At 43.3% G+C, this 24263-nt stretch overlaps 1 protein-coding gene across 1 annotated transcript in view; it reads left to right on the top strand.

Annotated features, from left to right (window-relative positions):
- Positions 1-4724, top strand: part of nek7 (NIMA-related kinase 7) — a 61860-nt gene extending 57136 nt beyond the window's left edge. The window contains exon 10 of the mRNA XM_041935575.1: positions 1942-4724. Coding sequence (XP_041791509.1) covers positions 1942-2052 — 111 coding nt within the window. The 3' untranslated portion in view covers positions 2053-4724. The remainder of the gene's footprint in view (positions 1-1941) is intronic.
- Positions 4725-24263: the final 19539 nt, after the last annotated feature.

Below are 24263 nucleotides of genomic sequence, written 5' to 3'. Positions count from 1 at the left end.
ATGCTTTGTTATGGACACAGTAAAGCTTTGTAGTGCTTGATAGTCGACATTACAACAAAGTTTCCCCGCAAAGCAGAAAGTCTGATTGCTTGTTAGTTAAAAGGCATGAGACGTCCGCTCATGTGTGATCTATTTAAAGGAACATACCAGTGTTTTTGCATGTGTCAGCCCTATACCACTAATGACCTTAGAGAACAATTATTTTCATTATTGATTAATATATCCACTACTTGTTGATTAATTGATAAGTTATTTAGTTTGTCTGAAATTTCAGAAAAAAATGAAAAATGGGCAGTTTCTAGTTAAAGTCTAGAGACTGTGATGAGTGTGTGTTCAAATATTTATGTTATTGACAATCAACTGTCAGTCAATTAATGTTTTCTTCAGCTCTAAATGCCACATGCTTTACATAACAGCAAACCTTTTACAAATCGTGCTGCTGTGTTTTAGAAATTTCAATATATTTTGGATGTATGTTAACAAAAATGTAAAGCATATTGTTATATACTTATGGAGATAAAACCTGGAAATATGCCGGTCAGTATGTTCCTTAAAACAACAAAGTGCTCCACCTGTTATTTTGTTTATCTCCTTCATCCTACTATTACTATCACTGCTAGTATTACATACTACTCCTCAGTCTGCATGCACAGGTTCACAGTGGCTGAGTTTAAGTGGCTATCCTTATTCATGTCTCTCTGGTCGAATAGTAAACCCCGAGAGAGGCTTTTATTATACTGTGGTATTTACTTCGTTAGGTTGATAAAGGCTAATTGCGAGGTGTCTCAAGCCTCTGTTTTGTGTGTGTGTGTGTGTGTGTGTGTGTGTGTGTGTGTGTGTGTGTGCTTTTTTTTGCGGGAGCAATTGTGCAAGTGTATATTTTGTTACAAGAGCTCCCTCTCCACACATACACACACCACAGTGAGCTTCTGCGTTGCCCCACATGTCACCCCCATCCAGGAGAAAGGGAGACAAAGCGAAAGAGAGAGGGAATGATAGAGCGAGAGACAGGGCGATGGAGAGATGGAGATGAGGGGGGTGCCTGCAGCGCCTGTCTGGATGTAAACAATGCTCCTGAAGGATCGGCAGCAAACTGTCAGCTGCTCATCTTTGTTGTGTCATTTAACCATCTCCGTCTATGCTTCCCCCCCACGCCTCCCTTCACTAACTCCTATCCCCCTCTGCCCCCCCCTCCACCTGACACCCCCCTCTCCCCCACCCCACTCGCCATGCAAAGAAGCGCATGAATATTTTACATATCTGCATCCCCCCCCCCCCATCTCTATTCTGTGGGGCTAATTCTCAGACTGTCTGAATTTGCATCTTTCTCTCACTTTCTCTCTCACTCAGGCACACACACACACACACACACACATACATATAAACACAGCGGCTGACGAGAAGTCGTCCAAGTCGGTGCCACGCAACAGCGGCCAGGAAGTCGGCAGACGGTTACCATAGCGACCTCGCGTAGATGTTATTTTTTTCTTTCCTCTCCATCTTTTATTCTCTTCCTTTTTTTTTAATGATGGCGGTGGCTGTTCCGCCTGCGAGCCTGTCTATCTATCTGCTCCAATCAGCCGCTTCGCTCGGCTTCAAGTGTAAGTGCTGTCTCCGGATGGCAATGGAGTGGCAGCAGTGTGTGCATGCAGGTGGGTGTGCGTGTGTGTGTGTGTGTGGACTCAGGTAAGAGTGGATTCAGCAGACCAAAAAGCGATTAGTGCGCTAACCCAGCATCGCGTCGTAGTCTCAGCTTGATTACCTTGTTATTGTTATTATGGAAGGAGCTCATTATAGGACATGCAGGTCTCTGTTAGCACCGGTTTGTTCATTTCTGAAGCTGCACTTTTAAAATCTACAGCATGGTCTCACCACAGTGTCATTGACTGTATTATTTCTGTCTTTACCTCCCAACCAACACCCCCCCGTCCCTCTCACCAGCTGAGGAACTTGGTAGATATGTGCATCAACCCTGACCCGGAGAAGAGGCCGGACATCACCTACGTGTACGACATTGCCAAACACATGCAGAACATGACACAGGGCAGCTAAGCCCAGAGTTACGCACACCATAGCTTGCAGAACTCCTCCCCACTTCCCTCCTTGCTCTTCATGCTGGACTCGCACACATCTATCAGCTTTTATACAATAACTAACTCCAGAGTTTAGCTCCTTGTGATAAGTAGTACCTGTAACAGATTTGTATTTTCAAGGCGATGGTACGGTCTATAACATGACTTACACACAGACCTTTTCTGCCCTAGGATAAAGATTATAGAGATTCTACTTTTTTGTCGATCGACCTCCCATTCCTTAGACTTCAATAATATTACAGCACTGAAAATCAATGTATTGTAACTCACTGATGTGTTTGTATGGCTTTAAAACCTCCTCTGTATTTCCATGTAGTTAAGTAAAGCAGCAGCTGCTATGAGCTGATGCTTTTTAAAGCAGATATTTTGGAAAATTAGTTAAAAATGGCTTAATGTTCCCTATTCCTAAAACAGTTACTGCAAATATCTTTAAAAACGACCTCGTAGGACCTGTAAGACCATGAAAACATTGAGAAGAGTAAAGCTGGAATGAAGCGATTTTTACCCAATGGCAGCAAAACTGAGAGGCATAATAGAGTGTTATTGATGGTTGAAGCGTTGTTGTGTTGCACTTTGTACCCTGGTACTAGAAGGCTGGCAGGGTGATCATCTCTAATGAATGTATTAGGAAAGGAAGGATCATTTAGAGGGTAGATGAGAGACATGCTGGGGGGAGAACATGAGCAAATGTCTCCACAACACTTTGAATGTAAGTCATTTTCACACCTATGTATTGTCTTTGAAAAAATCAGAACGTGTCTTTTTTGACAGCCTAGAAGGAGATGCAGAAGCTGTATCAAAAGCAGTTTTATGTCTGCTGTTTACCTTAGTCACTTACACCAAAAACATTTCCTCCTTGGTTCAACTTAAGCAAAGCATACTGCTATTACACATTGTGAGGTTTTTTAAGACGGTAAACTCACAATGAAGACATGAAAAAAATCAACAGGCATAGTTCTCATCATGGTCCAGTGGGTGCATTTGCCCCACCAGAACGGTGGTCTGTGTGGACAGAAAGTTGTGATTGTTAATGTTGCAGTGTCAGTTTGCAGTGTAGTTGTCTTGTTAAGTAACAAATATGTTGAAGAGGTTGCAGATCCTCGCCTTGTGTAGCCGTCCACGTTCTGAGTGAATCAGTGTAACTACCTAACTTACGTCCTCAGCTGAGACACCAAAGAGAAAAAATCACACACAGAGAGCAATTTATGTAAAAAGATTACGAAAAGTGTATCAAAGACTTGTACTGAAAAAAAAACAAACAAACCAAGCACCAGTGGGACTCATTTTGTTTTACTGTACATAGCGAATAAGTTCCTGTAGTTTTAATACTGTAGGTTTTATTGACCCTTCATTTGGAGATATATATATTATTTTTACAGTGAACAGGTTTACAACAGTGGGTCACAAATGACCAGCACTGACTACCACTGGTTTACAACATGAAAGGTATAGTAAGTAAACAATGATTGATAACGCTTTATGTCAGTGTCTTATAAATTCTCTTTATACATTATCAAATAGCCTGTTAAGCATTCATTCAAGTTATTGTACATGTACACCCATGTTTCTCATATGTTTTAATTAACATTCAGTAACGTGTTATATACAAAATCAAAACTTATAGGTGCAGGCAAATGTAAGTTATTTTGTTTTGTTCAGCAGAATATTTTGATAGTGTGTTGATAGTAGTCATTTGTCACAGTTGCAAATACAGTGTTTGCAGTTTTTGTTTGCAGTTGTACGCCTTTTCCTTGTTGTTGTTCCTTTATATAGCTGTTCTCTGTCACTCCAGTAAAATAGTTTCCATTTCAGAAATTATTTTAATTATGAAAATTTTCATCAACTCACCCACAGTGCTGTTCATCTTCTGTCTCTATGCTGTCTTAACGAGATTGTCTGTATAGCACCTAAACCTTTTTGTTTTATTTTCAAGCACTTTGTAGATATTCAGTTTTGATGCTATACAGAACTCCCTGAAGAAATTGGCAGTATTCAACAGCAAAATTCCTAAAATGCAGATTCTTTCGTATTGGCTCGAAAGATCCATTTACATTGATGTCCTTTCACGACGCCATAGACAGTTAAAAGGAAGACAGCCCAGAAAATAGAATAGACATTGAATGCCTGTTATTCTTATCATTCTTATCAAATGATGTCAGAAGACATTGCAGTATATCTTAGTGTTGTCTTACTTTTGAAACCAAATGCATATATTTTGCTTTTATCCGTCACCTTGTTAGTTAAGAACATGCAGTGCGAAGTCAGGGTGCATTGCCTGAAATATATACTTGTGCAGTAACAGTTCTGCACGTTTACACACAGAAAGGAGATCCAGGTTTGTTTGTTTTTTTAACTCCTCACTGGGGGGTTGTTAATGACATACACAGTGCTAAGTCACTTTAACGATTAGGGCCATTTCTTGGTAGGGAACGTTTTTTTGTCTTTATGTAACATATAACATTGCTCTTGTGTGTCAAGTATTGAAGAGTCAAGGGGTTTTCCAGAAAATAAAATATTGGAATTAGTATTTATTGTTTTGGTAGTTTGGTTGTTTTCTGAACATTTCATGTCAAAGACCCTCACCACAAACGCCTTGTATGCTAACCGAATGCAATAAAACTTTCAAATTTCTTTTGGCCTTTAGAGTGAGTGCTTGCAGCTATTAGCTGATTCTAATGATTTTCATATCTCATCTGATCTTTTGAACAGGCATCACTCTTTGCACCATTAGAGCATCACTTGATTGCTAAGAAATGCAGTAATAAAAAAAAGACTAACATTTATGCCAGTGATCGCCAACACAATATTAATGAATTTAGAAAATGCTTTTGTCTAACTTCCTTCACCTGTGGAAGGGGCCCAGTCCATCCTGAGAGTGATCGTCAATGGCAGCCCTGGCAAAAAGGCTGTAATTCATAGTTCACCTGTTCAACAACACTGCATTATTTTTGCCTCTCTGCTCCATGGACCCACCATCAAACCACTTGGCTCCCATACTGGTCATCCCCTGGAGCCGGCAGCAGCGAGCTGTGGGAGGTAACTCCGGTCAATCACTCAGCTTGTCTGGGTTCGGGTTTGGGTTTATTTCTGCTGGCAAACTGACTATTTTTGCTTGCTTCCTGGGATCATGTAGAGGAGTTTTTGTTGAGGTAAGAATTGTAGGTAGTTGAACTGTGGGTTTTGTTTTGAGCACAGACTGCCTCCCTGATGGAGGTCTGAAAGCATTTTCTAGTTGAGTATCTGGTTATTATAATGGATTTTATTATGGAGTCTGTTCACAGTGATCAATTCTAATAATAACATTCATTTTGTGAGAAAGTGAAACTATTAAGCAATAATAGACGAATAATGCCTAATTTATTTAAGTCCAGCACCCAGAGTACCTGCTTGTGGCCCTTGGACAAATGTCTTGAGGACCCCTGATCTGTGCCAAACGTTACCAAGCCTGGCCAGTATGATTCACTTGCAGAGCTGTAGCAACAGCAGTTTCCTTCCTGTGATTCTGCACCAGTTGTGTCATTTGTAAGGAAGGACTGAACTTCAGACACCAGAATGAGCCGGTCCTTCATCATACCTACAAGGTGTGAATATCAGTGGAAGAGGGGGAGTCCTTCCACGCGTATTCATAAATATGAGCTGGGACATTTCACTGTGATGCACATACAGGCAAATGATACTAGCTTAATGGTAAGTATATTCATGCGAATTCTGCAATGCTCTGTGACAAACAACACACCACAGACTGATACTAGAGTTTTTGTCTGGATGCTATTAGTCACATCCTGCAGTGACTTTTTCCTGGCCTAGATGTTCATGTGATACACAGGACCTTCCAGGGATAGAAGGCTATCTGAACACAACACCCACTAAAAGTGATGTCCTGTGATATTTTCTGACTTATGAAGTTCATGAGGTTGGCCTGAATGCACCATTTAGTAATAGACAATGCAATAGATTATGGGATGCAACTAGCAACGTGGGATAACCCAGACATCCTCCAGATCTCGGCAAAAGTAGGCTGCATTTCTCATCATGGAGGAAAACTAGAACAATTTTATAATTTAACTTTACACTTGGTTGTTATTGAAATCATTTCCCTGTCAAATAGTTGATTCTGAAACAGTATTTCTCTGGACAGTTAAAACTTGGGTTCACTTCACATGTTTTTTTTTTTTTTTAATGATTAAATCTAATGTTTGCAGTTTACAGCTAAATAGCATTCAGTTTTTAGTATTCAGTATCCAGCAGAGGCCAGTCTGATGCGATGTTTCATGTTTTATGCCATTATGATGGGTAATAATAGGTCAGACAAATATTAAAGGTAATACCTCAAAAACACACATCCAGAAAACAACCGCTGCAAAGAAGAACAACTAACCTCAAATACTTCAAACTCCATCCTGAACATTCATTGCCTGCAGGTGGTGGAAATATCAAAATTTCATCTTTCCTTGCCTGAAGGAGGAGAAATGTCTGCATCTGCAGTCAGCAGCTGCTGCTATCTCTTTCCTGTTCTCTAGGTGCTGTTGTTTGGCTCGTGTACAGCTGGTCAGACTGGTCATGAACTCAGAAACACAGAATACAAGTGGGCAATATGATGAAATGATCACAAGAATAACCGTTACAGCCATAACCCCAAACGCTTGCTCCACTGTTGACTTGACCATAGGTGATGAGAGATGGTTAAAGACTCTTTTATGGTTTCTCCTCTGCTTTGTAATGTAAAGTTGTTGTTGAGTTGTGTCACTGAAATTTTAATTCTGATGACATGAGATGATGAGACAGACAACAAAAAGTATTATCCAAGAAAGTTGCTTTAAAACTACAAGTTGTCACCATTTGCAGTAGTTATACTGTTGTGCTCCAATACAGAATTCAGCTAAAACGCCATTAAACATCACAATGATGAAGAGGATGGACGACAAGTGAGAGCTTGAGATTCATTGTCTGTGAAATGAGGCTTCTAACAGAAGAATATCAAATGTTTCAGATACAATGAATAGGAGGAGAGCTGAGTACTGTCTGTCGAAGCAGAACGTGTCAAACTGACTCTGAGTTGAGCAGTTTATGGTGTTAATTAAAGCAGCTCATACAGAGTGTCAGCATCTTCTATCTTGGGCTTGCGCACAAGTTTTCCAGTGAAAACAATCACCTGAATAGACGGCACATCCCTTTATGAGTAGTTATGGCGCTCGCTGAAACATGAGCAGTAAACTGCGTATATAACCATGACATCACCTCTTTGCACGCTGCAGGATATCAAAGATCTTTGAATTCAAAACCTTGCTTTCGGTGAGGTTAAAGGAAGAGTTCCCAGTTTCCTGATGTGAAGTTTGTCATCAAATCTGAGCAAATGTCATCGTAACCAGGTTTGATGCAGAAGGTTTTATTGTCACATGGCTCAGCGGGAATGTTCTTTACGGTTGATGGTGAAGAGCTGATGTCAAACAAACACTTCCAGGGATGCAGCTGCCATCTTTAATGTCATCTGTACCTGAAATACACAAGTGATGCACAAATGTCTTCCTGTCTTACGCGCAGTCTCATTTCTGACATTAAGAGAAAATAAGATGCGATTCAACAGTAGGAATTATTTTTACTCGCTCATTTCAGCTGCTCTAGTTCTACTCGCAGTGTTTCTTGTCGGCACAATCGATAAATGCCACGTCATGCTCATAGAAAGTACAACCAGCATGCTTAAATGTGAATCTAATTCACTTCACCGGCTCTGTATCCAGCTGTGAGTGCTGCCTTAATGCCTCTAGTCCACGCTAATACTGGGGCTGAACACATCCCAGTGACCCTGACTGAAGCTGCTGCTGTTCATCTGCTGCTTTTGCTATGCAGCCTGTATAGACAGGATGTAATCCCAAAACACTGCATTTATATGTGACGGACGCCTTCAGTGAGGCTGAAGGAAAAGTTCCACTGTTTCCCAAAGAGATGCTGGTAAGTCAGGTAAGGTTTGATGCTGTGGAGGAGTCAGAGCCCAGCTCTCCTGGTGGTGGGGCCTGTTGTATTCAGAGATGTACAGTAACCCACCATCCTCTGCACTGTCTCGGAGTCGTTCTGCTTCACTCCTGCAGATCTGAGCTTTGATTGATTGAGGAAATATCCGCTGTGGTCAGTGGTGATCTACTGCTGGTCTCACTGCGTTACCGCTGACACACAGTGTTTACAAGATGCATGTAAAGCACCTGGATTTCTAATCATCCAGTCATGCAGTCAATGTGACCTCAGCTGATGTGAATCATGTGAAAAATGATGCTCGTAATGAAGGTAGTGATGTTCCTATAGACACGCTGACTTACCGTCTGGTTGGTGGATTGTGGGAATGTTTCCTTGAATGTGCAGAGAATCTGTGGTCATTAGACTGACGGCCACATGATTTTCACTCAGCAAAAATTAGATGAGGATGGATGCTGCCTCTCCTCCTGCACATTAGTATTATTATTAAGCTGATAACTCAATGAGTCTAGTAACAAAGATACTGTCTCCAGGGATGCAGTTGTGCATAATGTTGCACAAGTGTTTCTCGTGTTTCTGAAATTACAAGAAGGAGTTTCTTCGGCAGCGCACGGCTCCAGGTGTGTGATTTCGTGTGAAGAAGTTTGAGCTGAGTGCTGAAAGATGTCATATTTGCCAGTTTCATGATGGCCTTCTTCATCAATCTCCATGGTGTGTTTAGCAGCAATGGAGATTGTGATGTGGAGCTGAAATTCAGAATTGCTCGCTGTAAGAACTGGTACGGAAAAAAAAAAGGAATCGTTTGTCTCTTGGTGACATCAGCCTTGATGCATGATGTGCACAATATCAGGTGAGCTGCCGGGAATCACCACAACACACTGTTTTTTTATGATTTAATGCAAGTGAAAGGTTACTGTTACTTAAAATAAACTCATGTCCTTATAGCATTCAGAATGATACACTACACTTACAGTGTTCAGGAATAAACATGGTAGAAATGCATTATTTTATCATGCAGTTCCTGTTAATACAAATATAATGTTTTGCATTTTTCTCACCTGTAATGAAACAAATAAGATTGTTGTTTGTGCCTTATTTATTTCTGATTCCCTAAAATGTTCTCTTTTAAATCATGGAGAGGAGGCCACTGACAGTTATTAATGGTGAGTAAAATAACTTATTTTTTCCTGCAGACTGGAGCTTTCATAGCTTTCATAGAGACATCGCATGTTGCCTTCAAAACGACGAAGTGTCACAATATGCAACAGCTGTGTTACATTATTTCTTATGCACCAAAAAATTAATTCGTTGAATAGGCCACTTCGAACCTAAACACTGTAAACAGACTGACATGACTTCACAAAAGAACTTTTCGTTTCTACAGTCCCTTTATTTAAAAAAAAAAAAAAAAGTTGAGTGTGGTTACTTACAGTCGGCCAAACCTTTGATTCCAGCGCGGAGCAGCAGGATGTTGAGACCACAGAGACCTGAGGTATTCTGCTGTTAGGGTGCATACTCACCCATCTTTAAAGGAGTTGAATTTCCTCTTCTTATCATTGATTAGAGTCTTAAGATGCAGCTTTGCCACAAATAATCATAAGTCAGTAAGTAAAGCTTTATTTATATAGCACTTTTTAAAACACTCAGATACAAAGTGCTTCACACACAAAAAAAGGAATATAAAAAGATGAATAATCAAATAAGGTAAAAATACATTCCACTAGAAAGCAGCACAACGAGAGACGGACCAGACGAAGACAGGGATGATCATCTATAACAAGGCTTGACTGGAAAGATGAGTTTTTAGAAGCAGTGCAAAGATTCAGTAAATGTGATGATCTGTTGGGGAAGATGACTGTAAAGCAGCAGGCGTGATCGGCTTTGGTTTTGCAGTTAGAGCAGGGGGAAGGCTGGGATTCGAGGGTCAGAGTGCTCGAGAAGTGGCCTCTCATATAAACCTCACATCTGATTTGTGTGTGAAAACCGTATAAATGAAGAGGAACGTGGCCTTTGAGAACCTCGCTGCTGGTCCCTTGTCTTCTAGACACGTGCTCAGTTCACTGCTGGTTTAAAAACTCTGTTGGATCTCAGATTAAGAGGAGAGCTTCAGGTTTGCTCATCTTTACACATGATAGTGAGCCTCTTGTATGTGAATTTTTGTTCTGAGATTGAACCAGACATGAAACATGGAGCGAGCACAGAGCAGATATTTTCTTGCTCTCCCTGTCTTTCACAGACTTCCTCCTGGCTTTAGGCTTACAGGCCAACAGTATTACAGCCTGGCCATGTTCTCAAAAACACACGAGGAACTGCCGAAAGATGCCGTCCCTTCTCCCAGCCTAAAACCATTTACTCCAGGAGCGAACGTCTTCTTTTGTGCCGTTCCATTAACGTCCTCTGTGTTGTTAGTGTGTTTGAGGTCATTAGCCGAGTGTTTACCGTCTCTTTCCTTCTTGCCTCCCTCGAGTACCCCCCTCCCGCCACACCCTCACTCTCCCCTGTAGGTTCCCTTCCACTCCACCCTCCAAACTAACCCATCCCTCTGGGTCCTCCAATTCCCTCTTGGCCAAGGAGCAGTGGGGGTGGGCACTGGCTCGCTCCCTGTAATGAACTCCACAGGGACTGCTGTTCAATTTCATCACAGCAAAAATTGCTCCCATGGAGCCCAGAACACAGTGAAAACAAACAAAAGTAAATATCTGGAATTAATACACGAGTTGTTGGGCTGTGGCCCCACCCTCATGGACTCCTCTGCCTATAGAGAGTATAGAGATATTTATACATTGCTAGAAATGGGCGCATTTTAGGCTTAATGATGAAAAACATTTTTTGAAAAAGTTAGTCAGCAAGCTGGGGTTTTTTTTTCCCTGTTTGCCATCTATCCCAAATCCATGCACTCCTAAGTCCATCTTGTGGCGAAAAGCCTTCACTGCAGTTTGCTTTAAAATAACAGAAATATGCGATGCAGCAGACAAGAGTCTTGTTAAATGTATACTCACGTTATTGACATTATTTAATGTTGTATCGAAATATATAAATATCCCACCTTTTTTTTAAATCCAAATTTATGTAATTAAGTATGAGATGCAGAAACTAAAGTATGAAAAAAAAGACAAAAAAAAAAAAAGCATCGTGTACAGATCATTTGGTTAAGTCCAACTGTGAAAGCGGATTCGGCTGCAGAAGGGGTCTGTGGACACTCAGGAAGGCCTGCACTGGGCTTGAGCTGACAGACTTCCTGATTTTAAGGCACTTTATTTAGCGTGGTGTATTTGTGTGTTTATGTGTAGATTAAATAAAGAGCGTGGAAGAAATGGCAAAATAATCTCTCAGCTCATCATTTGTCCCAAGTGATGTCTGAGTGTTCTGAGGCAGAAAAGTGGGGCCGTTCCAGAGGACATTGACTTGGATTTTTTTTTTTTTTTCCCCCTTTTGTTTGTTTTGTTTTTAGAAGCCTGGAATATCAATATTTTTTGCACATTTGAAATAGCTTGTGGCGCATGCTTGGCAATGGCAGCCTGAGCTTCAAACATATTAGTTTGCTGGGAGAGGAGAATCACCAGGGACGGTCTCCAAACACAAGCGGGAACAGCAGCACAGTCCTGTTCATCATTTGAAAGCTTCTATTGTTTGAACTTGAGTAACTTTAAACAGGTTAAACTCATATTTAGAATGAAACGGTTGTCTTGTAGGCCTGCTCGGTTTTTAGGTTAGAATATTTGTCAGCAGCTGCTCTCCAGGGAGGCTGTGGTGAGGTTCAGGTAAAGAAAGAGGGTCCCTGCAGTCATTTATCAGTTGGAAACTACACCCAGCAGGCCGCAACTGGCGTCACTCATCAGCACTGTTCCTGACGCACTAGCATATGTGAAGGCAGGCACACACACACACACACACAATAAACACCACACATAATAAGCATGTGTACGCTGGTGTAATGACTGACTCTTGCTCTGCATGTCCTTAATCTGCAACCACCAGGCCAGCACAGAGGGGGCACAGTGAAGTACAAGCAGCCTGCAGTGAGCTGAGCCAAAATAAAAAGCCAAGTGGCTCACTAAAGCCGTCAGGGGCTCTTAAAAGGCACGCACTGCTTCTCCCTCGTCTGTCCTGCAGCCTTACAGGAGGTTTATAAAACGCCGCCCTGCAAAACTAAACCGGGAAGCATCGGTCCAGCCTTCCGGAACGGCCGTTTTCACAAACTGTAAACTATTGGAAACAAATGCCGTCTTAAACCTGTTCAAAAGAAACCTGATCCTCAGAGACACTTTACAGGTGGCCGGGGGTGTGTCAGATGTAGACAGCCCAGCGCATGCACACACACACACACCACTGCTGGTTTTTGCTTCCTATGTGAGACTTTAGTCACCCCACTTCCTCCCCTCCATGTTGACCAGACTGCAGCCTGTAAATGTAAGGTCCGGTCTGTGTGTGTGTGTGTGTGTGTGCACAATTGTTAAACATCCTAATGTACAAATTTGATATTACAAACATGTATTAGAACATAAAGCTGATAAAAAGTTTAAGATGTTATGTGGCTCAATGTCAATAATGTGCTTTTGTGTCTCCATTAAAATATTACTTGGTAACAATTCTCAGCTCCTAGTAGCATCCATTAAATCCAAAAAAACCCATTTGCGTCTTTAAATTAAGTAGAAAAGTCCACTCTGTGGAGTGCGGACCTCCACCAGGTGTGTCTGGGGGAAAACTGAGGCCGTGGATCACCTGCAGCACCTACCGGCTGGTTCACAGGAGTGAGGAGTCAGCAGTCGATGGAGAAACAGAGCAGGCAGTAAAAAAGGACTTTTGTGAATCACTGCAACCACGAGCATACAGTCATAAATGTGCACAATAAATTAAGTTGAAGGGTCCAGTAGTATGAAGGATTAGCTGCACACACACACACCCAAACGCTCTGCCCGGCAGAGATAGTTGATTCTGTGCTCAAGGAGTTAATTTGCATGACGCAGATTTGAAACATTTAAGTGCGAATCAAATACTTGAATACTGCCAACAACAGGCTGAACTAAAAGCCTGCTTTGTTTTCAGGTGAACGCCGTTTCATTCAAACTTTATCGCCCTGCGTTCTTGGACAAAGCTCCCTGAGATCCTTTCGCTGATAAGCATTTGGGGTTTTACGTCCTCTTAAGTCTCCTGCATTTCAACCGTATGCCAGACTTCCGAAAGGATTTCCCTCACTGTCACAAGCACATGTGCTCGGCTCTAGTAAAATAAGCGCTGTGGCCATAAACTTGCCAATGAGCTGTCCCCAAATAACCACATCTGTCAGCTCGACTTAAACAGGCCCTAAAGAGCCACTTTTAAAGATGAAGGGACCTCGCCGGCTGCACGTAGACCCCGTCGGAGGAAGTTCTTTATCTGTGCCATGAAACGCGGAAAAGAAGCCATCGTGAGAAACGCTGCTCAAGCCTGGAACGCTGATTCTTCCAATATTGAAAACTAGAAGATAGATTTAAAAGAAAAACACCCCTGACCCCAGTGCTACTGAGCTCGTGGTGCTGTCCAAATCAATTCATCGTGTTTTAATTGTCAAACCGTGCACTCATGCAACATTATGTAATACTGCAGTTCCTCTCTAATTACCGTCGTACCAGAGCTGACTGTTTTTATCACCGGCCAAGTTAAATTTAAACCATCGCACACTTGCACACGACTCGAGCTCACAGGCAGCCCCGCATCTCACCTCGTAACAGTAAAGCCCGGGACAATAAACTGATGGCTGCTCTCAAATTTAGGCCACGCAGTCAGCGTCTCAGGAGCGATTCAAACGCAGCCGCCGTGGGACGAGCCGAGGGAGAGGAGCTTTGTGCGAGTGCGAAGGGGTGTTTTACCTGGCCGTGCTGTGTTCCCTTGTTCCCACGGTCCTCTCTGTGCTGCAGCCAACCCCTCCGCCCAGTACACCGACTGTACCGCCTCTGAAACTCTAAACAAAATGTCCTCCTAAAACGACGGTTTAAAGGTTGCCGAGGAGGGAGGAGAGGAAGGATGAAAGAGCACGCGGGGAGCTGGGCCTGCTGTCAGCACATCCGAGATACGCTTTGGACGTCGACTGTAAGAAGGAGCTTGAAAACGAGGCTGCAGACGAGGCATTGTCTGGTGAAATAACGGTGGTCTGTGTATTACTAGCTGCACCTGAAAGACAGGCGAGGAGCCAGACGCACTTTTTCATGGTTCAAAAAAAAAAAAAGAGGGAAAAAAAGAGGATAAAATAAAAACTTGGATCATCGTGAAATGCCGTCTGTTCTGGATATAATCAATAGCTAAAGAAGGATCCAGTTCAGGGCTGTCTCTCATATTTCAATCCCTGCTCTTGTGTGATCAATAAAAGTGAGCTGAAATCAAAGCGGGCCCTCTTTACTATTGTCTATTCAACGTTAGCAGACAAAGACTGAGGAGCCTTTGATCGCCCTGTCTGCAGGGCCCACAGCTAAACACAGACCCCATCCTCCCACTCCCACCCACCACCTCCAGGTGAGCTGTGTGTGTGTCTGTGTGTCTGTGTGTGCAGGCTAACCAAAATGTTTTTTGCACACACACACACACAAAGCAAAAGCACTTTTTATAGGAATCAGAGTGGGAAGCTCTGAGGTTGTGTTGTCAGCTGGCAGGTCATCACACAAGCTGCTGGCCACTGTGTTAGTGTGTGTTAGTGTGTGATCCTGCGTGTCACTGTGTGTTCCTGTGTGTTGCTGTGTGTGACAGTGTGTTTTGTTGTGCTAATCTGTTCTCCACACACACAGTAGTGTGTTGTGCGCTTCATGGCTGCACTGTTCTAATATTTGCTGCTAACTTTTGTCGCGCTGTATTCGGTGGACAGTTGCGGCCTCTCTGTCGTTTATTACGTTTATTTGTACGTTTCATACTGTGTGTCTCATCAGCGTTAAAGCGATGTAGTCCAGATTACTGGTACCTGCGTATGAGCTGGGCTTCTCATCAGGAGGATGGGATAGTGATGGTTTTTAGCCAAAACATGATCTGTTCCCAAATCTGACCAGACTACAGCTGAAAACTGAAATGTAAAGAATCATGAAGTGTGAAACTATCTGTGGTTTGTCCTCTGGATTGATCGTGTTACATTGTGTCCTCCTCTGTCACGTCCTCCTCTATTTTATTCCTTTTTGTCCCCTGTGCTTTGTCTTACTGATGGGAATCTCAGCTCTTTTTAGCGAGCCAGATCATTTGGCTCAGCTCAGAAACAAGAGCTGGCTCAGATCGTCATCTAGTGCCACTTCTGGCTTCTATAATCCAGACACATTTAGTGTTGTTTTGACCTGTGATTGCTTTGTGTGCACACATATCGCTTCAATCATTAAATGTAGTTACATTAGACCTTAGAATTTACATTACGTTTGGTGTAAAAACCTTACATTTTTACACTATAACTCTACATGTGTATTGAGCATTTTGTTTATAGTGAGTAAAGTGTATGTTACAGAAGTGTCACCACGCTTGGCTCTTGGTGTTTTTACCAAAGTGAGACGTTTCTGGACCGTATTTAACAAACAGGATCCTCATATTGTTCTGTATTAATTCACACACCAACAAAAGGCCTGAAACGACTCCCACTGTCCACAATACATCTCTAGTTTGTCTTCTTCTGTCTTCATCTTCTTCTGATTTGTCTAAATTTTGTTCTTCCCTGCTTTGATTTAACCTCTTCTTTCCTGTGCCGTCTTCCTCTGGTCTGTCTTCTTCTGTCCCGTTCCACACCATGTGTTCTCTTCTGTTGTGTCTTCTTCTGGTTTGTCTTCTGGTGTTTTCTGTCCTGTCTTCGTAGGATTTCTCTTTTTTCTGTCCCGTCCCTTTCTGTTTTGTTGCCATCTCTCCTGCTTACCTGAGATTTGTCTTTTTTTCTGTCCTGTCTCCTGATGTTTTGTCCACTCCTGACTTCCTCTCCCCTGTCTTTTTGTCACCTCGTTCCTGTCATGTTGTCCTCTGTTTTGACCCATTCTGTCATGTCCCCCACTGATTTGTCTGTCCTGTCTTGTTCCCTTGAGTTTTGTTCTCTTCATGTCCATTTTGTCTCCTTTTTGTTCTGTCCTGTCTTCTTTCCATTAGTTTTCTGTCTTTCTTTCCTCTTGTCTTTTAACTCATTCTCTCCTGTCCTCTTGGTTCTGTTGTCTTCTGTCCTCTCCTGTCTGTCCTCCTCTGTCCTGTCCTGCTGCCTCCTTCTACTCCTCTTGTCCGCTTCAGTTTTTGTTCCCATTCGTCCTTTTTCAGTCTGTCTTCTTTTGCCTCATCCTGTTCAGTTCTCTGTCATCTTTTTCTGGCCTGTCTGTCCTCTTCTTTATTACTCAGGAAATGAGTGATGGGCATTTTAAAGATCTGATATAGTATAGATCATTAACTGAGAGACTAATCTGCAGATGAATATGAACAGTGAATATAGGCATGTCCTTCTGCTCTGTCTCCTTACTTCTGTCCTGTCCTCTTCCATTCGTCCCCCTCTTTCCTGCTTCCTCCTGTTTTGTCCCTGTGTTCATGTCATTCCCCCATCTGTTTCCCTCTTTGTCCCTTCCTCTCCTGATGTGTCTTCTCATGCCTCGTGTTGGCCTCTTCCTTCTTTTCCAGTCTTGCCCTCATCTCGTCACCGCGGCACTGCTGTGTTGCATGTTCTCTGACAGCTCAGAGGAGACACCAAAGCAGCAGGACCCTTCGACTCTCGACATGCACCTTGTTTACGAGTCCTAAACGACAGGCGGCCCCGCCGGATCCTCCCGTGTCAGAGGAGGGGCGCGGAGGATCTACTCGGGTTCAACACTAACACGGTCCTCTGATGACAGCCCACATGAGCGCACTCGAGATGAGCTTATTATATCGGGCGCAGCAGCGCACGCACATGCAGATTAGAGCTGACGCCCTCTCCGTCTGGCCACATGGGCGCATCACCACAGAGTAAAGGCGCACCACATGTGTCGACACAAACACACAACCTGAGCGATTAAAAGCCCGCTGACTGTGTTCAGTTAGAGGTGAGGCACAGAGAAGGCTAGGAGTCCATGTATATGTGTGTTTCTGTCAGCGGTGGAACAAGTACTTCTACTCTTGTAGCAGTTTTAACTACTGTATGTACGGTTAGGTCTTTTTGTCCTGCGGATCTCCAACCTGGTGGCCAGGGAGCCACAAATGCACTACTTTGGTTTCACCTTAATCTTTTCTTTCTTGTGAAATATTAGGTAATCATCACGTCCTTGAGGCCTCAAATAGTAATTTAAATGAATGTAAGCAGTCTAAAAATCTATATTTGATGAAACTGCTCTGAATTCATAGACATCTTTGAGGGGCCCAACCACACACTGTTGCAAGGCCAAAAGATCAGGAACCGTTGGCTTGATCTTGAATAATATGTTGTATTTTATAAGCTTATCTATTTAAAGTCTTACTCTGAAAAGTGACTGGTAACTACAGCTGTAGTTAAAGTGCTACATCTCTGCAGTGTAGTGAAGTACCTCTACTCCACCACATTTAGCAGAACATGGAAATAGTATGCTACAATAAAAGTGCACTGCAGTAAAAGTACAGCCCTTTCATACATATACTCAGTCACTTTCCACCACAGCTTTTTTGTATCAATTTATGTTTACATGCGTGTGTACTGTTGCGCTCCAAACCACATGGCATGCATTTACCCAGACCTCTTAATTAACACCCTTATCTCTGCTCCGTCACTGTCACCAGACAAGGTAACTCTGCCACCTCTCTCACCAGAATTTTCTCACCAGTCTGCCTGCTTGTTTGCCACTTGTTCTCCAACTTGCTCGTCTGCCACGTTCCCGTGCGTGTGTTGGTGGGAACCCACAGTGCACGGTATCGCACGGTGTTTGCTCGTTCTGCATGCTTGTTAAACGCTCTGTCAGTGAGGAGTTGAGAACACAAATGGACAGAAAGCCAAATTAAAACTGTGCACATCTCTCGCAGCCTGCCACCAAAAAGGTGGAATCGAGTGACGTTTTTATTTTTGAAGAAAAGTTCTGAACAGGAATGTTTAGAAAGTCACGTCCACAACGTGAGGGGGGACTATTTTATTCATTATTTATGAAGGGTGCAGCCAGGCCCAATAAACACTGAGATGTTATTCAGATGCCTCAAAATTAATAGACGTCGTGAACTTTGTAACATTCCTCTGTCGCGTTCTTGTGTAAGTCAGGGTAGATGTTCGGCACGGAATGAGAATCATATGCATTTATGCAAGTGAACAAACATGAGGCTGGAAGTGTGTTTTGTGAATTTGCTTAAAGGCCAATATTAGCATACAGCGACAGACAGGAGTCTCCATTCAAAATCCCCGGTCCGCGCTGATTTCTCCAGTGCCAGTCAATCAGCCCACACCTCTGGAACTGAAGCCAGGCACACATGACGCGCACCTTTCAAACCAGGGTGAAAGGCTGCAACCTTTGAGCCAGTGGCTCCTCCTGCACTGTGGAGGCGGAGGGGCGCTGGTGAGCACAAAAGGGAAATAAGAGAATAAGAAAAGTTAGGAACTCTGAGGCAGAGCAAGTTTTCCTCTCTCTACACGCCTAACCTTTAAGCCGAGTGCCCCCCCGTGACTCCTGGATTCCTGATTAGTTTACAGTATACTCCCAAATCAGCATAATAAAGCGTGTGATGAGGCTGATGAGATCTAACAGCCTGCTCTTGTTTACCCCGCCGCAGCACCAGCTCCTTCTCGGCATGTGTGTGTGTGTCTGACCCCGAGGCACCGAGTCACTTGATGCGTCTTGCATCTCTCCCTAACACACATTTACGCGCCCGCACACACACACACATGCACGCACACACCCACACAACCCCCCCACTGGTAGAAATCCTAGTTGTGCTGCCGGATCTCAGCGGAGGCCGGGAATCCACATCCCCTTTAGGCTAGTCCTGGGGTGCATTTACTCCACACACACTCACACACACACACACACGCACAAAAATAAACACAAGCCCATAAATACATGCATGTGCACATACACAGACACAAGCTGTATCTTAATGAGAGAAGGAGACGGTACTATGAAGGCGACAGCAGAATGAAACCTACTCACCAAGGACTGACCTGTGGTTCAGGGGCGGCAGCAGCTCGGCGGGGAGCTCCTCTCCCAGCGCTGATCAGAGGGCTGCAACGCTGAGGCTGCTCACGCTGACGGCGCTGCAAAAACCAACTGATTAAACGCCACTGTCGCCTCAGCTCAGCTGCTATATGGAAAGAAAGCTTCCCCTCTTTTATATATTTTTTTTTCACTCGGTGTTTGTTTGTCAGTCTCCTTTGTTTTCTTTGTCCTCTGCCGAGACAGCGGTGCCGGTGGATTGGAGCTGTGAGCGTGAGGGATTTGTGCGTAATTAGCTGAAACGCTCACCCAAGCGAGCACAAAAAGTTAAATTTTCAACTTTTTGAACTATACTGTTTTTTTTTTTTTTTTAGCGGTATTTCACTGACACTCTGCTTCACTTCCAAGATCAAAACCTTGCTTCATGGTAGAAATATATTTTATTTGAGTCTTTGGAGTACGTGGACAGCAAAACAGCGCTGCCAACTTGCAAGTCCCATTAACAAGTTGTGCAAACTTAAAATTGTGCAAAGCCCGTGCATGAAAAAAGTCACGACTGTGAGAATATATGAATATATTGATGAAATGTAAACAGAGTGATGGACAGAATAATTGGATCCGCTGACCACTGTTGTAGAATTGTGTAATCCCAGCCTGGCCATTATTTATTATATTACTATATTACTGTTTGATTGTAGGTTTAATGGAGAAGCTCGGTGACTCCACTGAAACAAAATGTTCTAATCTGTGTCTGCATTTGTGAAGAGTTTGGGCCACATTAGGACTTCAGCAGTATTGTTTCACTTAGTTAGACTTCAAAAGCAAATTTGCAAAGCAATACTTTTTTAAAAAACAAATGCTGATATTACTTGAAAATGATTAAATTTGTTGGAGCTTCCAGCAGCTGACCAATAGAGCAAGCCAGTTTATAATTTAAAAAAAAGCTCAGGTAAAAGGGTCATCAGACACGAGAGGCGGTCCACAGGAGACATAGAAGACGATCGAGCTTTGGGTCAGAGGTTGAGGGCGGCCTGCCTACCGCACCTCTCCGTCAGTAGCCAATTCACAGTTCTCTGGACCACAGAATAGTGATTGTGAGTCTGTGTTTGACCATATAAGGTGTGAATGTGACATTGTTGAATGTGGAGACATTCTGGCACAAATGAAGGGTTAGAAGACTCTGCCCATTATCTGTGCCCTCTGGCCTAGTTGGGCGAGTCATCCAAGGATGGGCAGCGACTCTGCCAGCCCGGGGCCAGACTTCGCTGACTGCCAGCCCCCTCGTGCCACATGTACAATGTCAGCAAGCCTTTGTTGGTTGGTCTCAGCAAAGCTGTTGAAACAATTGAGCCTTTCTTGCGATAAAAACATCATATTTAAACACCATTATTAATTAATTAGGAAAAAAAAGTTTAAAAAGTATGAAATATTGAGGTGTGACTCGAGTGCAATGGTTTGCTGAGGCCAGTCTCAGTCAGCTGCCCTCCACTCTACTGTACCTCTCGCCCTTGACTGCCACAGTTTGGCCGGGGGCTTCTCTGGCCAGAGTCGACAGATCATGGAAGGGCTGGAAGAAAGACAGGACCGGGGCAAACAAAGGAGGAAGCTCACTGCCATGCCCTTGAATGAGAGCCGCTCTAACAGACAATAGCCACCTTGCAAATCCAGCCAAGTCAACTTTTCGCTTCTCGTCCCCAGTTTTGTCCGCCTTTTTTCTAAATTGAAAGTTAGCCGTTCTCGTTTCAAAGTCACTGTCCACCCTTTCCCCCCCGCTGTGACGTCCAGGAGAGCAGTGAATATCTCTAGGCAAGAGAGAAAGAGATCTGCGCCCACCGGCAGCAGAAGGAAGGAAGGGAAGAATAAGGAAGGGAAGAATAAGGAAGGTGAAGAAAAAAAAAACGAGCGGGCAGGGGCAAATTCGGCAGAGAAGGGAAGCAATGGCTGGCAGCACAAAGAATGGTTCTCCTTCTGTTTTTCTGCTCCATTAATATCTGAGCTCCAGCCTGCATATACTCTCATTCATTATTCATGAAGCGACCAGGAAAGAACGCAAGCGGGGAGGAAGGTGGGAAAGCAAAGGCCAGAGATAGTTCCAATCAGTCCTGGTTTAAATGACACTGAGTGACAGAGCCTGGGGTTTTATGGCTCGCTGTTCCAATGAGACACTGCACCGTGATAAAAGGTCCACATCGACCTGCCGTTAATGACCAGCAGGACATATTAGAAGGCGGCGCCACTCGTAAAGCTGGCCACCTCACTGGGTAGCAAATTTGCCCAAACTAACTTATCATGGTTCTACACAGCAGCACTGTGTGAACACGACCGCATGCTTTACTCACCTGAACATGACCTGAGCTAAAGAGCAACCGGATACACTTTGAAGGCCTGCAACAATGCAAACGGGTTTTTGATTTCTGCAGTTTTCTCTTATTAGACCGTTCAAGCTATTTGAAAATATTTGCATGCATTTTGTTTTTTTTACAACAAGCATACTGTACACGACACAACCGCACTTCATGTCACACTGTTGTAGTTAAAGAAGAAGTCTGATTACATCAAGACAATAAAAAAATGACCAAATTGACAATGAATTGATCCCACTAGCAGGTATTGTGTTCCCAAAGCTACACCTCTAGACCTCTATTGTTGTCCACAGACTATTAAAACCACATCAATGAGCCACACTGTTTGTCCATTACAATAGAACAGCTGATGCCACAAACACATCCTGCTCCCAGAAAGACTGACTAGAGTACCAAATGTGTGTTAGTCCCCAACAAATGCACTATTTACTGTGCATTTGTTGGTGTGTCCAACTGTGTCCAGCTGTTTTAGGAAATTGAATTAATTAATTACATTAATTTTGAATAAAATTGTGAAAGTACTAAGAAATGAATTTTGTTTGGTTTTGGTATTTTCATTGCATTCATTGACAATAACAAAAATGCATATCACAGGCCTTTAATATTCATGTTGGTCCTGAAGTCCCCAAACTACCCCTGAACTACATTATTAATATTACCATCAACCGTACAAACTGTTCTGTTCTTTGGGAAGAAAGGCTGATAAGTGAAACACTCCGTTGAGTTTCAGTATTCTGTATTAAACCTTCAATCTTTTGTGTGATTATGTATTTTCTGCACTTAATATTAATACAATTTCTTGTTGCCCTTGTGTGCTTAAACATTCTTGAATTGAACTGGATTTGATGCTTAGTCAGATCAGTGAAACCACTGTCCCTCAGGCACTGATGTCACTTTAAAAATGCCACACGCCTCCCATCATTGTTCAGAGATTAGTGAACAAAAATGAAAACAGGCCTTCAATGAATATGTTACAGTGAAAGGGAATTTTTAAGCAGAATGTATAGTAAGCATTTTGCAAAAGACTCAAAAATATTTTATCATCTCATGGGGCATCTGGTGAGTATGCCTTCACTGTCTGTGTGTGTGTGTGTGTGTGTGTGTGTGTGTGTGTGTGTGTGTGTTTTCCTGAAGTCTCAGAAATGGTAATGCCCTTAACCCCAATGCAGGGAAGACTTAACAGTTGGTATTGACTTTGTGAACATTTACCATTGAGGATTCAGACTATTCAATTCTATTTCAACTGAGGGCTGCAGACGGAGAGGGAGGAAGTCCCTAGGCTCCATGTTGCTCACACACAAACACACACACACACACACAGCTGCACACACACTCTGACTGCGTGTTGAATGTGTTATTCTCCAGTGATATCGACTCAATCGGATTTTAACCCCTCTCTGCTGGAGCCGCACAGAGACAAACGCTCTCAACATAACAAAGGCTGTGTGTGTGTGTGTGTGTGTGTGTGCGTGCGTGTGTGTGTGTGTGTGCGTGTGTGTGTGTGCACGTGCATGCATGCCAGCCTTTATGTGTGTACTTTCTGCATTGTTGTTTCAGATGTGTAGCCCTTTAAATAGCCGTCACACACGGGAGTACAAATGTGCCACTTGCGTCAATGTAAATCAAGATAAAACTATAATCTACATATTTGCACACTGAAATCCGCTTGTTCCTCAAAGGAATGGCTCAACATTTTTGAAGGATGTGTTTCATGAGGAGATTGATACCACTGTCACATTTGTCTGTTAAATACCTGTCTACAGCCAGCAGCGGGAGCGGCTGGAAACAGGTGAAACAGCCAGCCTGGGTCTGCTGGACAATTTCCCAGGCGGGAGAAGAAACTTCCTGGAGTTTTCTGCTGGCTGTCTTGCAACTGGTCTGGGCCAAGAAATAGTCTGGGACATAACTGAATGAATTTTTACACTTTAAGTGCTTCCTTAACCAATCTTTGTTTATTTTTTTGCTATTTTTTGGTTTTCTGTCCCCAACCATTTTTCAGTCTCTGGCCTGATCTTAAACACCACCCATGCTCTCTCTGAGGACTGACTCCACACAGCCACACATCCTACCAGGACACCCCCCTAAAACCACCCACCCACCCACATCATTTATATATGTGAGCATTAGGACTTGTCACAGCCTTTCAGTCAGGCCCTTTATCGGTCCAGGCCATAGATTCTCATTAAACGGGTGAATCCCCTGTCCCTGACACTTTGGCCATCACACGTCCACTCTGCCGTCTCTCCACCACTCACCATTTGTCCGATCCAACTGGACAGATAGCCGCGGAACGACCGTGCCATTGTTTGCCTCTCTCAGTGCTAGGTGACGTTTCTTCACTGCTGTATCATATAGTACTGGCAAGCGAGCACGCACTTTTAAGCTGCTGCACGCATACACAAAGAGATACCTCACATTCCGCAATGAGTCAAAAATCCCATCCGCAGCCAAAAAAAGTGGATTGCATGTGCGTCAGTGTATCTCTGCTTACTGTAACTTGACTGGATGATTGGCTAATCAGTTTAACCAGTGGTCAAACACGGTCAGGCGATAGCCAGCGCTGTGTGGTCACTAGATAAGAGGCGCTACTCCTTGAAGGCCAGGCTAGCTGCCTCGTTAGTGCTGGGTCAGTGAACTGCCGTCCAGATTTCTAAATGGCCACTCAAAGCCCAGGACTGGATTTGTGTGTCTGTGCGTGTGTGTGTGTGTGTGTGTGTGTGTGACTGGTGTTACTGTTGTCTCTCTGGACTTTCTCACTGAAGGCTCACTGTTTACTGCAGTTAACCAAG

The sequence above is a fragment of the Chelmon rostratus genome, chromosome 4 (genome assembly GCF_017976325.1).
Source record: "Chelmon rostratus isolate fCheRos1 chromosome 4, fCheRos1.pri, whole genome shotgun sequence".
Lineage (NCBI taxonomy): Eukaryota > Metazoa > Chordata > Actinopteri > Chaetodontiformes > Chaetodontidae > Chelmon > Chelmon rostratus.
The sequence above is the reverse complement of the archived record's forward strand: the minus strand, read 5'-3'. Positions and strand labels throughout refer to the sequence as shown.